General features: G+C 45.5%; 1 protein-coding gene across 1 annotated transcript in view; it reads left to right on the plus strand.

Moving 5' to 3' along the window:
• The first annotated feature begins 332 nt into the window (after positions 1–332).
• The window catches only part of KIF5C (kinesin family member 5C), a 152,716-nt gene continuing 137,755 nt past the window's right edge, over positions 333–15,293 (plus strand). Inside the window, exon 1 of the mRNA XM_031651222.1 lies at positions 333–848. Coding sequence (XP_031507082.1) covers positions 723–848 — 126 coding nt within the window. The 5' untranslated portion in view covers positions 333–722. The remainder of the gene's footprint in view (positions 849–15,293) is intronic.

Below are 15,293 nucleotides of genomic sequence, written 5' to 3' on the forward strand. Positions count from 1 at the left end.
GAAGTTGAAGAATGAAACCCAGGGGCTATTGGGAGATGTTTCCCAAGTGATTTTCTCTTGGGAGCAGGATGATCCAGACCTAGTTATCTAGCGATTTTAACCGGAAGTATTGGATATGACCTCCATCCTGTTCCTGACTTGGGCAGCCACATCGGACTTGCAGGCTCTTGGAGGTCGCGTCCTGTCCTTCCCCCGGCAGGTAGAGTGACTACAAGTCCCGGGATGCACAGCGTTCGGAGTCGGGCGGGGGCCGGGCGGACCTCGACAGTGACGTCACCGTCCCGGGGCGGGCCAGGGGAGGGCGGGGCGGAGGGGCGGGTCGCAAGGCGGCAGAGAGCGCTGGTGCTGATGCAGGATGGCTGAGCGCGCAGGAGCCCGGGAGGTCTGAGCCCGGCGAGTCTCGCTCCCTGCGCATCGCCTCCTCCGCCCGCCGCGTGGTCGCGGGCAGGTGGGCCGGGGGGCGCTGGGCAGGGGCGGGGCAGGGCCAGGGCAGGCCGGTCTGCAACCGGAGGGGTCGGAGCGGAGAGGCTGCCCACCTTCCCGGGCTCGGAGCGGCCGGGGCTGCCCAGCCGGCCGGGCTCGCGATGACCTGCTGAGAATCATCGTCGGAGGCTGCAGGAGGCGGCCTAGCTGTGGGCGGTGCGGCTCGCGGCCTCCTCCCTCGTCGTTCCCGGCCCCGACCCCCCACCCATCCCCGCGCCCCCTCCCTACCGCCGGCCGAGATGGCGGATCCAGCCGAATGCAGCATCAAAGTGATGTGCCGGTTCCGGCCCCTCAACGAAGCGGAGATCCTCCGCGGAGACAAATTCATCCCCAAATTTAAAGGCGATGAGACCGTGGTGATCGGGGTAAGTGGCTGGGGCGTCTGCCTCCCCTACTGCTCCGCGCCGCAGCTCGGCGCCCCAATGCCCCAGACGCAGTGGAGGTGTTGAGGCCGCCCCCTCGGACATTCCCGCGGGGTTGGCCTCTCGGGTGGACCTGACTAGAGACCCCTCGCCCCCCCGCCCTATGGTTCCCTCCCGGGCGGGTGGAGAGGCGGCCGGGGGCGGCTGGCCGGGCGGGGGTGGCGGGGGTGGGGGTGGGGGGCGAGGACGGGCTCGGCGCCGCCATTGTTCGCAGGGTGGGGGCCCGGGTGGGCCCATTGTTCCCCACGCTCGCCTCGCCTCGTGGGTAGTGTGTTCGGGTGACCCTCAGACCGGGTGCCCAGGCCCCCTTTAAAGTGTGAGCTCTGCAACCCGCAAATGCTTCTGGGCATCAATCAATTCGATTTACCAAACGCCTTGCCTCTTCTTCTCACGATCTTAACAAAAAAGAAAGAAAAAAAGGTACAGGAAAATTTCTAGCCGCGTCTCGGAGCTCCCGCGGCAGTGTAGACGCGGCTCCCCGCGGTGTTTCACCTTGCTCCACGCGCGGAAGGCGGAGGGTTGGGGGAGTACTGGTGGCCTCGGTGTCCCCTGGAGGCCTGGTGTGTCTCCCGCTTCCTCTCACGCTTGGCTGCCCTGGATGGGGAGTCCCAGCTTGATCCCTCCCCTCTGGGCTGACCTCCCTCCCATGTCTGCAGACCCTTTGGATGCGCCTCACTCTAGGTGGAGAGGAGGCTGTGTCCACATCTGTGGGGCGAGGGGGCTCAGAGCGCAGCCAGATAGACCTCTGTGCCAAGAGCAGAAGTTACTTCGTGCGGCTTGGACCTCCCCCCGCCCCCCCGTCTATCTCCCTTCCCCACCTTTTCTCCCTGACCCCCTCCCCCTACTTAGCTCCCTCTCTGGAGCAGGGGCTGCTGGTGGGGGGAGGGAACACCAGTGAATTTTAGTTCTTAAAGGAATCTGTCAGATGAAATAAACCAGCACGGTCCCCCGCCCGTTCCCCGCCCGCTGTCCGTAGCGTGTGTGGCTGATGGTACCCCCTTTGTATGCGAGCCGCGTGGGGAGGGATCGAGTTAATGGTAGCCTCCCGCCCGCTGACACGTTCCTGGCAGTCTGCTCCAGGCTGCTGATGCAGCCTTCCCGTCCCCAGCATTGATTAAGTGATGTCATCCTGATCACTGAGCATGCTCCGACGAACCCCCTCCTCCCCTTCCCCCAGTGGCTGGTGTATTTAGGTCAAGTGATTGACAGGTGACAATTTACCGAGGGTATTGCAGGAGTCCGCCTGGCCTTTCTCAAACACTTGAGGCCGACGTTTTCCAGCCCGGGCGGTCCCCAGCATCTTTGCCAAGGTTGTCTGCCGCAGTCCCTGCGAAAGGCCCTGGGGACCAGCAGGTGCCGGCTGTACCCGTAAGGCGGGAGCTCTCCACGCTAAAGGAGCCTAGGCAAGGCTCTGGCCTCAGAGCTTTAACCTGTACCTCGCTTTAAAAGGCTGCTCCCGTTAACGACCTCTTCTCCCCTCCCCATTTTCACAGTCATCAGGAAAGTCTGACCTCCAAACGCTGTGGATGGGTGATCATTCTGCGAGCTGACCTATGAGGGCGGGAAAGCGGGGTTTTCTCTCTGTTTAGTGTTACACTTACAGAGAAGATATAAGCTACGATTATTGATGAGGAAGGAAATTCTGCAGTTAATGGCAGATGAGTGTTAGTGACATATACATGGGCAGTACCTGGGGCAGATAGTGACTTATTTGGTTTACAGCTGTCAGTCAGGATCTGCCTACAGCCTGATCTGCTACTTTCTGAGCCAGACTGGTTTAGATAGAGTGGGAGTTACTGGGGACATCTAGTCCCTGCCCCTTGACTTGTAACAATTTTTAAACAAATAATTGTGCAGTACTGGAACATGTTCTGGCGACCCTATTTTTTTCCCAGAGGTTTTGAAGAGCCTGAAGAAGTTTTTCTTTTCCCCTCTTCCCTCCTTCCCCATCCCCTTTCCCCTCTCCCCCTCCCTTCTCCTCTCTTCCTCTTCTCCCAGAACCAATGAAGTGAAGTAATAAATCGTCTTCCTTGACCTGTATGCAAGGCAGAGATCCTTAATTTTAGAATTATCTTTCTTTAATATTATGATGTTGTTGAGTATATATTTCCTTATCTAAATATACATATATTAGTGGCTAAATAAAACCAAGTCACCATATTAAATAAGAAGCTTAAATAAAAATCGTGGATGTGAATATACACATTGCTTTTCAAGTATAAAGTAATTTTTGCTCATCCTACTATAATCCTTTAATACAACAGTTTTCAGTTTTTCTAAGGTAAACTTTTTATTGAAATGAAGCATTCGTATAGAAAAGTGTTATCATAAGTATACAGCTTGATGACTTTTCATAAAGTAAATGCTCCCTGTAACCACCTCACAGACTAGGAAACAGACATTTCAGGACCTCAGAAATCCCCCTTGTGGCCCTTCCAGTCCCTAACTCCCCCTGCCTCGGGGTAACCACGATTCTGACTTCTGATGCTATTAGTTTTGTTTGTTTCTTTTTAACTTTATATTCTGTAAAATCATAGAGTATGTTCTCTTTTGTGTGTGGTTTCTTGGGATTAAGTGTTATGCTTGTCAAATTCATCCTCATTGTTTTGTAGTATTCCATGATATGAATATTCTATAATTTGTCTACTGACTGTTGATGGATATTTGGATAGTTTCCAGTTTGGGGCTAATATGGCTAGTGCTGCTATGAACGTTCGTTTACGTATCTTTTGGTGAGCGCATGTACAGAATAGAAGACTGCCAGATACTAAAGGGTGTTGGGAGTTGGGTTGGCATGTGCCAGGATCCTTCCCGTTCCTAAGTGATAATGTGGCACTAAAGGAAATGAGGGTTCTGGCAGTCTGTATCATGCCATATACAATGAGTAGAATGGTCCCAAGTCAATTCAGTTGGAACCGACTGACATGGCTCAGTTGCAGGTGAAAACTGTCTGAGATGTACACAACCTTCCTTAGTTCTAGGGGCACAGGCTGGGGATGACCAAACAAGCCCAGATCATCCAGAAATATGTCACCTTCAAACAGAGACAAGTAAAGAATTAATTTTGGTGGACTTATCTGTTAGTCCAAATGCAGAATCCTAGAAATTCTTTGTGTTTTTGAAACTGGGGTCACTTTTTCCCTTAAAGTTCTGTTTGTTATGGAGATACATTCCAAGAAAGAGACTTGACAAGTGGAGTTTCTAGATTTCTTTTTTATGAAAATGTCCTGTCTGGGAGAAATGTTCTCCATCACTCCTGCAGTTTTTCAGCTTTGTGCAAGGCTATCTTTCCCTGACCACACCAGCCACAATCTCTCCCCACTTTGAACTCCTATAGCATTTGTTCTGCGTATGATCTCCTAAGTTTTTAGCCTTGGATTACTATTAGCTTTGGTCATATGTCTAATGACATTGTAAGCCATGTTTAGAGACAAGAGCCATGCATGTTTTGCTCCTTTATACTTCCCAAGGCTTTGTCCATAGAAGGCACTTAGTAAATATTTATTGATCTCTTTGTGAATTCTGGAAATCTTTACTTTGGTATATTTAACATAGTTTATAGCGTTTTTATTGGCTGTAGGCTGTGGGGAGTAGTTAAAAAATACTTTTAAAGATAAGTGCTGTTTCTCTGAGTGGGCCTGGTAAGATAGTGTATATAATACTTAAAAAGATATAAGAAAATTGGGAAAGAACTGCATTCAGCTTTGGCAAAAATTAGAAGAGTTAGAGATACTGATGGTGAGCTAGAAGTGGAGGGTGGGGGTGGGTAAGTGATTAGAAAAGAGGCTCCCTCCCATAACACATTAATTTTTCAGCAAAAATATTTGGATTTACAGCATTTCTCAGAGTACTCCATTAACTGCTAAAAATCCTGGTGAGTCATCCATTACTTTGGGCTCTGCCTATTGGTTTTGAAGCAACTGTATTGATGGAAGCTCTCTGACTTGGTGTGTTCTCAGTAAAGTTCTTTGAAACGGACTTTGACACTTCACTTTCCTCTTATTGGGCTTTTCTCTTGTTTGCAGTCCTGAGAAAGCAGGTGTTGTTAAAGATGAGTGCTTCCTCCTGAGGGAACATAAGTTATGGCCTAAGAGCCAGAGCAAAACATCAGCCACAAACCCTGAGCTGGAAAGTGGCCCCAGTCTTCAGAAGCTTAGATTCTTTCTTGGCAGTGGATGGATGGGGAAGAGGCCTGGACGGAGACCAAATCCAAGCCTGAGTTAGGATTTTAGAGATTAAGTGAAGAAATATGGCTACACCTTAAAACTTTTCCTTTTTCCACAGTAATGGTCTTCCAAAGCAATAACATTAAAACAATTTTTTTTTCTTTCAAATTTACACACAGTAATACCACTTTTTTTTCTTTGAGACTGAGTCTTGCTCTGTCACCCAGGCTGGAGTGCAGTGGTATGATCCTGGCTCATTGCAACCTCTGCCTCCTGGGTTCAAGCAATTCTCCTGCCTCAGCCTCCCAAGTAGCTGGGACTACAGGCATGTGCCACCACACTCAGCTAATTTTTGTATTTTTAGTAGAGATGGGTTTCACCATGTTGGCCAGGCTGGTCTTGAACTCCTGACTTTGAGTGATCCACCTGACTCAGCCTCCCAAAGTGCTGGGATTATAGGCATGAGCCACTCCGCCCAGCCAGTAATACTACTTTTTTGGTGTATACTTCTATGCTTTGGGCAAATACATAGAGATTTGTAACTATCTTGTTTTAATTCGTTTTTTTGTTGCTGCCGTAACAAGTTACTATAAACATAAAAGGCTTGAAACAACACATTTATTTTATGTCACAGTTTTTATAGGTTAGAAATCCAGCAGGTGGGCTAGGTGGGCTGATGTTTAGAGTCTTATAAAGCCACAATGAAGATATTAGCAGTGCTATGTTTTTTTTCTGGAGGGTCTAGGGAAGGATCCATTTCTTTGCTCACCAGATTGGTGGCAGATTTCAGTTTCCTGTGGTTGTAGGACTGAGGGACCCATCTCCTTGCTAACTGTGGTTGGGGGCTGTTCTCAGCTTCTAGAGGCCGCTCTCAGGTCATAGCTACTTGCTCCCCTTCCTCCATCTTCAAAGCCAGCAACGGCGGTTCAAGGTCCTCTCTTTCAGGCATGCATGTCTCTGACTCTTCTTCTTCCTTCCTTGAGCTCCCCACCCCATTATCTGAGATAATCTTCCTCCTTTAAGGTCATCTGATGAGCAACCTTAATTGTATCTGAAATTGCATTTGTAAAGTTCCATTTACCATGTAACACTAATATATTCACAAATTCCAGGGATTAGGGTATGGATGTCTTTTGGGGCCATTATTCTGCCTACCACACACCACCATTATCAAGATTCAAAACAGTTTTATCACTCCAAAAAATAAATAAAATAAAAGCCCGTATGCTTCTCTTGCAACAACTTATCTGTCTTCCTGTCTATAATTTTATAGATTTTACAGATTGTATAATTTTACGGATTGTCATAAAATGGAATTATACATTAAGTATCTTTTTCAGTCTTGGTTCTATCAGTTAAAAATTCTTTGAGATTTATTTATGTATGTGTATCATTAATTCATCTCTTTGTTTGCTTAGTTGTATTCCATAGTTTATTTATCTATTCAGTTGTCGAAGGATATTTGGATTACTTCCAGTTTGGTATGATTATGAATAAAGCTGCTATAAACATTTGCATATAGGTTCCGTGTGAGTATACATTTTTATTTCTCTTGGGTAAATATACAGGAATGGGATTGCTGGGCTGTAAAGTAACCATATGGTTAACTCTATAAGAAACTGCCAAACTGTTTTCTAAAGTGGTTGTACCATTTTGCATTTCCATCTAAAAGCAGTAACATTGTAAACCAAAGTAAGTCGATTTAGTCACTTTGTCTAAGTGCATTCTAATCTAGTGGTGTCAGGATGTATCAGTTCTTCATTCCTCTGTGCCCTAAATTCAGAGGTGTTTATATCACCTGAAATGGGTTAGTGGTTTCCTTTACATGTACCCTGTGAAATCATGGACTGAGTGAACATCATAGAGAGCTATAATCTGGCATATGTCACTGAGGCCACTCACTATTCACAGTGGGCACACAGGCAGTGAATGGGGTGGATAGAGGTAGCAGGAAGAGCGAGATAAAACCAAGTATAGATTCACTAGCTCAAAAAAACTCATTTTTTAAAATTTTTTTATTTTTTTATTCAAGTTGCTTAGCTTTCCTGGGCATGAGTTTTCTTGTATTGAAAGTGCATATAATAATTACTTATCTCATAGGGTCATCTGGACAAAATGAAATGAAGTGGTGAGACAGTGTCTGGCACAGAGAAAATGCTCAATAGGTGCTGATTACCCCCTATGTCTCCTATTCCCTTGGTGACCTTCCTCATGTCAACTTAGCTTTGCCTCCACAAATTAGTGCCCTCTTCTGGCTATCCTCTGAAAACCCTTCTTGCATTCCCATTTCTTAGGCATTTGTTCACCCCATTCTCCTGGTTGGAATACCCACTGTTTTCATCTTATTTCTGATATTTCTAACTATCCTCAAAGGCAAAGCTCGTGTTTCCTTTAGCTCTAAACTATGTTAGCTGTTCCTTTGTGATCATGCATAAGATGTTTGTGTGTGTGTGTGCGTGTGTATATCTTCCCACGTAGCTTTTTCTTTTTCTTTTTTTTATTTAAAATTTTGTCTCCTTTACTGTAGTTGTGTAGTTGCTTAGTAAATGTATCTTGACTGAAGGTTTTTTTCCCCCCTTTCCCTGCCTGAAATCAAGACTCCATAAATGTCAGTTTCTGCATTTCCGTAAATAACTTGCGTATCACTGGAGGCTTCCCTCTGCCCTCACCTGTGCTTGTCTAGCCCCACTCCACTATTAATGATGTTTTCTGTTCTCAGCTCTTCTTCCCATTCACAGTTGGAAACCTCCCCCCACCTTTGATTTCCCTTTAGTCCTTACCTCATGTTTCCCACCTGTGTCTACTTATTTAAAAAAGCAAAAACAAACTGCCTACTCTCTAGTGGTTTCTCTTGAGTTAAAAAAAATAAGCCCCTTGACAGATCCAGTCCCACCTTACTGTCCCCCAGGTTTTTTTCATAAAGTTCTAATTTTGTGGCTGAGAAAGCTCTCTGTGTAACCCATTTGCTGCACGTCGACCAAGTTCCTTTTAGTAGGAATTGAGTAATTGAGTTTGAGATTGTTTGTAAATATCATAGAGAACTCGGGAGAAAACTATTTGAGATTCATCATAGTGTCTTCACAGCACCGAACCTGGGGGTAAGTCAGATAGCCAGGATGAACTCTGAGCTCTGAGCTCTGCCGCTTCTTAGCTGTGATAACTTGGGCAAATTCCTAAACCACGCTGCGTTCCAGTTTTCTCACCTGTAGAATAGAGATAACAACACTCTCCACTGTCTAGGGCCGTTGTGTGCTGAGCCCAGTGGCTAGTCCATGGCAGGCATCCAGATAAGGCCCAGTAGTGCTTAGTTCTCTGCACTGTTGTCTGGCTGATTAATCTTGGGAAGGTGCAGACCCTTCAGAGGTTTCCCTGTGCCCTCAGGTTGGAAACACCAGATGCTTCAGTAGGGGCATTCAAGGCCCTCCATACTGCAGGCCTGCGTACTCTCTAGCCTTACCCCTCACCCCATATTTTATCTGTGCTTCTGTTCCCCCTCAAGAAGATTAGGCTGCTCAATGCCCATCCCTTTTCCCTCAGCTGCTCACATCAACCCACATGCCTGGGGTAACTATCCTCAAAGCTTACCTGCATGGCCTGTGAGCTTTGGAAGGGCATCCATTCGCCTTTAGACTCTCAGCCCACAATACTTCCTCTGACACTTTTTCTAATCAGCCACTCTCTCCCCCTCCTGCCAGCCAGGTGGAAGCAGCCCCTTCCCCCTAAGCATCACTGTACTTTGCCCTTCCCCAGTAGTGCATTTCATTTATTTGTAAATCTGTCCTTTCCTCCAATTAGGCTGAAAACCTTGAGGGCAGGAAATTGTGTCCCATTTATTTTCATCTCCAAGGCCTGAAACAGAGTAGTTGCTCGGTATGAGACATCTTTTGAAAAAAATGAAAGGGTGCTGACCCTCCTTGGCTGTCAGAGTTTGGGGTTATTTGCTTGGATTGTCACTTTGACCTCTGTCCAGCTCTAGCAATTTGTCTTTCCTCCTTTAGACATCTTTATGGTTTTGTTATCATTGTCTTAAAATAAATAGCTTCTTTTTGTATATGTGGGGGCCCCAATATGTTGCCTGCTCAGTGAAGACAATTTAGACCATGTAAAAAATCATAAAGAAGGTAAAAGTTACATTTAGGCCAGGCGTGGTGGCTCACGCCTGTAATCCCAGCACTTTGGGGGGCTGAGGCGGGAGGATCACGAGGTCAGGAGATCAAGACCATCCTGGCTAACACGGTGAAACCCCATCTCTACTAAAAATACAAAAAATTAGCTGGGCGTGGTGGCGGGCACCTGTAGTCCCAGCTACTTGGGAGGCTGAGGCAGGAGAATGGTGTGAACCCAGGAGGTGGAACTTGCAGTGAGCTGAGATCGCACCACTGCACTCCAGCCTGGGCGACAGAGTGAGACTCTGTCTCAAAAAAAAAAAAAAAAAAAAAAATTACATTTAATTTTACTAACCAGAAAACACGACAATTAACATTTTATTGTATATTCCAGTTCTTTTCTATTCTTACAACACACTTTGTTTTAAAACAAAGATATTTTATACAATCTATTTTAAAACTCTGTTTTACTTAATAGTATAGTATATTAAACTAGATGCTGATGTCTGAAGTCTAATGCACTATACTTTTTCAGCATTTTAAAAGTTGCATATAATTTCATTATATGCCTAATCAATACTTTATTTCCTACTGATGGACCTTTGGGTTTTTCTATTTCTTTGTGTTTTTTTTTCCTATTATTAACAAAGGCGTGATATAAACAGTAGTCCACATACCTCCTTGTGGACTTGCCCAATTATTTTGTTAGAATACATTCCTAGAATTCAGATTACTGGGTAGAAGTATATACAAGATGATTTTAAGACACCCAGTGCAGTTTCTGAGAGGGAGCAATTTAGAAATAGCAAATTATCTTCTGTTTCATAGTCTCACTTCTCTGCTAACCCCATGGAACTGCTGCCAGTTTATCTCATAAGGCATCCCTTCATATTCGAGCTAAATTAAATTCTTACCGAGGGTATGTGCTTTGTCATGCACTGTTAACCCCCAGATCTGGAACATGGCAATGCCTTCAGACTTTTAATGTAAACCATAGGATTTTGTAGGCTGTCTCTTGTCAGTTTCAATATCCTAAAGGATGTTGTTTGTTGGAGGTGATCAAAAGCTAAATCTCTCTCTGGAGGCAGACAGAGACAGAGGTCAAGATTGTAGTCTTAGAGAAAAACAGGATGGATATACCTTTTCTTCTTGGCACTCACATTGAATGGCCTGTGATATCTTCTGGGCAATGGTAAGCTAAGAAAGGAAAACATCCAGCCCCCTTAGAGAAGCCTTAGACAGAACTGCTTTTTCTCTCCCCTCTTGATTCCTAGGTACTCTTTTAGAAAAGTTACTATATAAAATTTCAAACATACACCAAAGTAGAAAGAATAACAAAATGTATCAACCAGTTTTAACCATGATCAGCAAATGGCCAATCTTATCTTTTGTATACTCTCCTAACCTTTCTCCCCAACCTCACTAGACTGCTTTAAAGCGAATTCTTAACATCTCATATCTTTTGATCCACAAACTTCAATATGTATCTCTTTATTTTTAACATAACCACAATAACACTATCACATGTCAAATATTAACAGTAATTCCTTACTATCAAATACCCAGGCAGTTCTACTTTTCTTATTGCAGTTGGTTTGTTCAAATCAGAAGGCTAGGTACTGTTGATTTCCAGCGAGAAGAAAGAAATGCTCATACATGTTGACCTTGAAACAAGAGGAGCTTTTTGCCGTGATAGACTTGTCTAGTGTAGAGTCAGGTGTGGCGGTAGAAGCACGCACGGGGCCATCAGGGCTAACCAAGATTCCCAGCCTATCCCCCCCTCACAATGGTCATGTCCCAATTTATTTTTATTTTTATTTTTTTTTTGGAGACGGAGTCTTGCTCTGTCTCCCAGGCTGGACTGCAATGGCACAATCTTGGCTCACTGCAACCTCTGCCTCCCAGGTTCAAGCAATTCTCCTGTCTCAGCCTCCCTAGTAGCTGGGATTACAGGCGCGTGCCATCACGCTTGGCTAATTTTTGGTATTTTAGCAGAGACGGGGTTTCGCCATGTTGCCCGGGCTGGTCTCAAACTCCTGAGCTCAAGCAGTCCACCCGCCTCGGCCTCCCAAAGTGCTAGGATTACAGGAGTAAGCCACCGTGCTCAGCCCGGTCATGTCCCGATTATCCTTTGTAATCCACCAGTGCCAGTGTGTCAGGGTCACCTGGAAAGCTATTTAAAGAGCTTCCCGCTCTGTGGCCTTCTCCCTGCTGCTGCTTCACCTTGTCTTAGCTTGTGTAAGCGTCAGGGAAACAGGGAAATGCGTCTCATTTGTCTTCAGTACCCTCTCTTATTAGATTGCCATCAACTACATTCGGAGCAATCCTCTTAAGTGTGTCTAGGTGTATTGCATATTAGCTTTTCCGCCAGTGCATACCCATTGTTGATGTGAACTGAACGCTGGAAAATACGTCCACAGGGCTGAAGAGAAAGCATATATGTGAGAGCAGAATTCAGCACCACACAGTACTTTAAGGAAAAAGGTTTGTAGTTCTCTTTATGTTTCATATTCCTCTTCTCATTAAAGAAAAACTTTTGAAGGGAGATGGAGTTGGAGGAAAAGTGCACATAAAAAACAAACCCTGGTGATTTATGCTTTTAGCATCTTTGGCTGCAGGGTATGTTCTTAAGAGCTGCAGATCACTAATATTATTTTAGAAGTATTTTATTTGAAGGTGTTGGTTACACAATTCTGTATTGACACATGGCGGGGACTCTTCCTTTGTCAGGCTTACTCTTTTAGTGGTCTCTCCCATTTCCAGGTCTTATTTTGCCTTCTGAGGAAAGGCCAAGCAGTCGGCTTCAATTCTCTGAGGAGGTTATATCATAGTTTTTCTCTGAGCGACCTGTCTGGCACCTCACTCCTAAGAGGGTATTGATTTTCACCTGGGAATCTGGGCACATAACAACTGCATCCATATTAGAAACTTTCCATAGTCATGGGGGAAGGGACTTCTGTTCCCCTTTCACAGCCACCTCTTGCCCCATAGACAGGGACAAATGCCAATCTGGTCAGTATCCAGACCTCTCCCAGTTCTGGTTCCTGGTGGGCAGGATCCCGAGTGGGGCTGTCAGTTCCTTCTGGCATCTGCCCTCTGTGACAGGCTGACCACTGTAGGGTCTGGTTTCCTGGGATGGCTGCCAGGGCCGACTTTTCTCTCTCCTCTCTGAATGCTGCTGAGGGGATAAGTTCAGCTGGCTCCACAGATTCAGGCCCAGCTGGGCTGATCTTAAGGTTTAGAATAGGTTAGGCTGCAGGATGTTGGGTGTGGAGGTGAGGAAATGGGAAGACTCCACATAAGCCTCCTCACCTGGGACTTTGGCCAGGTTCCGTATTGGGATGACAGGTGTGGGTGCCCTACTTAGGTGGTGCTTGGATACCTGGAGTATCACTATTCTTGTGTAGATCAGACTTGCCCACCCAGCAGGGAAGAGGGGGCTGTTAGGGGAGGCTTCTGGCACTGGGTCCCTGGTACTAATGTCATCATGATAGCATCAAATCCTTCTAACTACTAATTGTTTGTTTATATGATATTTGTTGTAAAGTAGACTTTAGAAGGGAAGGAAGTGGTTAGCTCTTCCAGAATAATTAATTACTTCACTAAAAACCACAGCCTGCTAATTATCTGCTCAAACAAGTGAGAGAAAAACACCCAGACTCCCCTAGGATATATCCTGGAGTAACAGCACTTGCTTGCTCATGTGTTTGTTAAAATTTTCTTAATAAATATGGCTCTTGGTAAAGACTGGCTTGAGGATCTATTTGAAACAATATTTTCTGGTCTAGACCATTATCCAAAAGAGTTTGAAAGGGGGAAATTATACACCTGTTTGATAGCTACTTCCTTAGTAACATTGCACTGTCCAAATGGTAGCTGCACGTGACTACTGGGCACCTGTAATGTAGGTAGTCAAATTGGGATGAGCAGTAGGTATAAAATAGCCGTCAAATTCCAAAGGCTTAGTACACAAAAAGTAAAATATTTTACTAATATTTAAAAATATTCATTACATGTTGAAATGATAATATTTTGGATATGTTAGGTTAAGTAAGTTATTAAAAATGAATTTCACCTCTTTCTTTGTACTTCTTTTAATGAGGCTGCTAGAAAATTTAAAATTACATGTGTGGTTCACATTTGTGGTTGGCATTGTATTTCTCTTGGACAGCACGGCTCTAACATTTAGATGTGACATTCTGATTTTTTTTTTTTGCCTTTATTTCAGTTTCACGTTGATATATGGAGAGTCTACTGTGTGCTAAGCTCAGTACTAAGCATCATGGATTTACTATGATAAGTAAGACGAGATCCCTGCTATCAATAACCTAAGTCCAGTTGGGGGAAAGCAAATTAAAAAAAATCGCTTGGTATCAGTGCCCAAAGGCAAATGGAAAGAAGACATGGATGGAGCCAGAGAAAGCACATTCAATTCTGTTCAGGGAAACCTCAGGCAGAGGGACAATTTGATTCTTACTTTGAAGCCGGGGTAGGAATCTGCTTAGAAAATGTAATTTTTTTAAAAATTCAACTTCCATTTTCTATGGAGGGGGTACATGTGCAGGTTTGTTACTTGGGTATCTTGCACCCAGGCAGGGACCATAGTACCCAGTAGGTAGTTTTTCACCCTACGCCCCCTTCCCGCCCTCCCCGCGCTAGTAGTCCGCTTCGGTTACTTTGCACTTCTCCGTAGCTGCTTTACATGTTTGCATTTTGAATGTTGTTGAGGAAAGATGCGAGAAAGAATGTGTGCTGGAGGCTGGCCTCTCCCCACCCCTATCACTACCCCTTCCCCCGCAGCAAGGGCTGCGACCCCGCGGGTCCCCGCTGAGCACCGTAGCAATTAAGTACGTGCAAGCCGTTTGCGACAGCAGGTTTGAGATGCGTTCGTAGTGGGTGACATTGAGAACTCCCAGAGGCGACACGGGCGCCTGGTCTCTGAGAGGTGGCATGCTGCCTGCCGCCTGGTGCCTGGCTCCCCCGGAAGGGGCCCCCAGTCGCCAGCCCCGGGAAGGCGCTCCAGGCTCGCGGCTCCTTGGGGGTCACCTCTGCCGGCGGCCTGTTTCCAATTTCCAGGCGAGGAGCGACGCGGTGATGCAAATCTGCCACTTACCTTCTGTCACCATTCTGTCGCTAACGCTAGGAATGATGAAACCTCCTGTTCTGGAAATGCATTTCCCTTTAGCACCAGCGCCTTCTAATGAGGTCCCTCCGCCCAGCGGGACAAAAGCGCCCATTAGGGGGCCCTGTGGTGGGAGGCGGCCACTCCGCTTGGCGCTGTGAGGGAAACCAAGGAAACCGCCTTTGTCGCTCACAGGTGCCTCTTTTTGTCCTGGCCTCTGCTTGTAGAAGAGGTCGCCTTGCAGGTGAAGGCCACACAGCTCTTTGGAGAAGGAGTCTGATTCTGTGCTGAAAAATCTCTCTTCCCACCCCCCACTCAGGTCTCTGTTGTCTGGGTTGGCACAGAATTGATTTTTTTCCTCCTTTGTAAACGGCAAAACCGCTATGATGGTAACATGAAAGCAAGCAACAAACGTAGCCCTAATCTCCCCACCCTACATCTTCCATTTTATTTTTTTCTGTCCTCCTTTCTTCTCTTAGTTGGTGCTTAATAATAATAAAAAAAAGTATATCCAACTATTGATACACAGTTCTGCCTTTTTTTCCTTTTTACCTAAATATATTCCATAAACATTTTCCATGTTGAGTAATATCTTCATGTTTCTACTTTTCAGTGATAGCTTAAATGTCCATTGGGCTGATAGATCACAGTTTGCTAACGCATCTCATCGTTGTTCATTGGGATCTCCACTTTCCCTTACTCTAGGTGATGGGCTAATGAGCACCTGCATGCACAGAGCTGTGTTCTTTTGTTGAATTATTATTTCTGGAGGATAAATTCTCCAGAAGCCGATTTCCTGGAACCAATGCTGTGAACATTTTAATTCGATCCTATGAAATATTATCCTATTGCTTTCCATTCAGGGTCTACTAATTCCTACAACCATCAGAAATGTATGAGTGGCCCATCTGGTGGTTAATTCATTTTTGAAATAGAGGAAATGAATCATTTGAAAAGATTTGGAGAGCAATGGTCTGGGATTCATGTATCTTAG

The sequence above is a fragment of the Papio anubis genome, chromosome 10 (genome assembly GCF_008728515.1).
Source record: "Papio anubis isolate 15944 chromosome 10, Panubis1.0, whole genome shotgun sequence".
NCBI classification, from domain to species: Eukaryota; Metazoa; Chordata; class Mammalia; order Primates; family Cercopithecidae; genus Papio; species Papio anubis.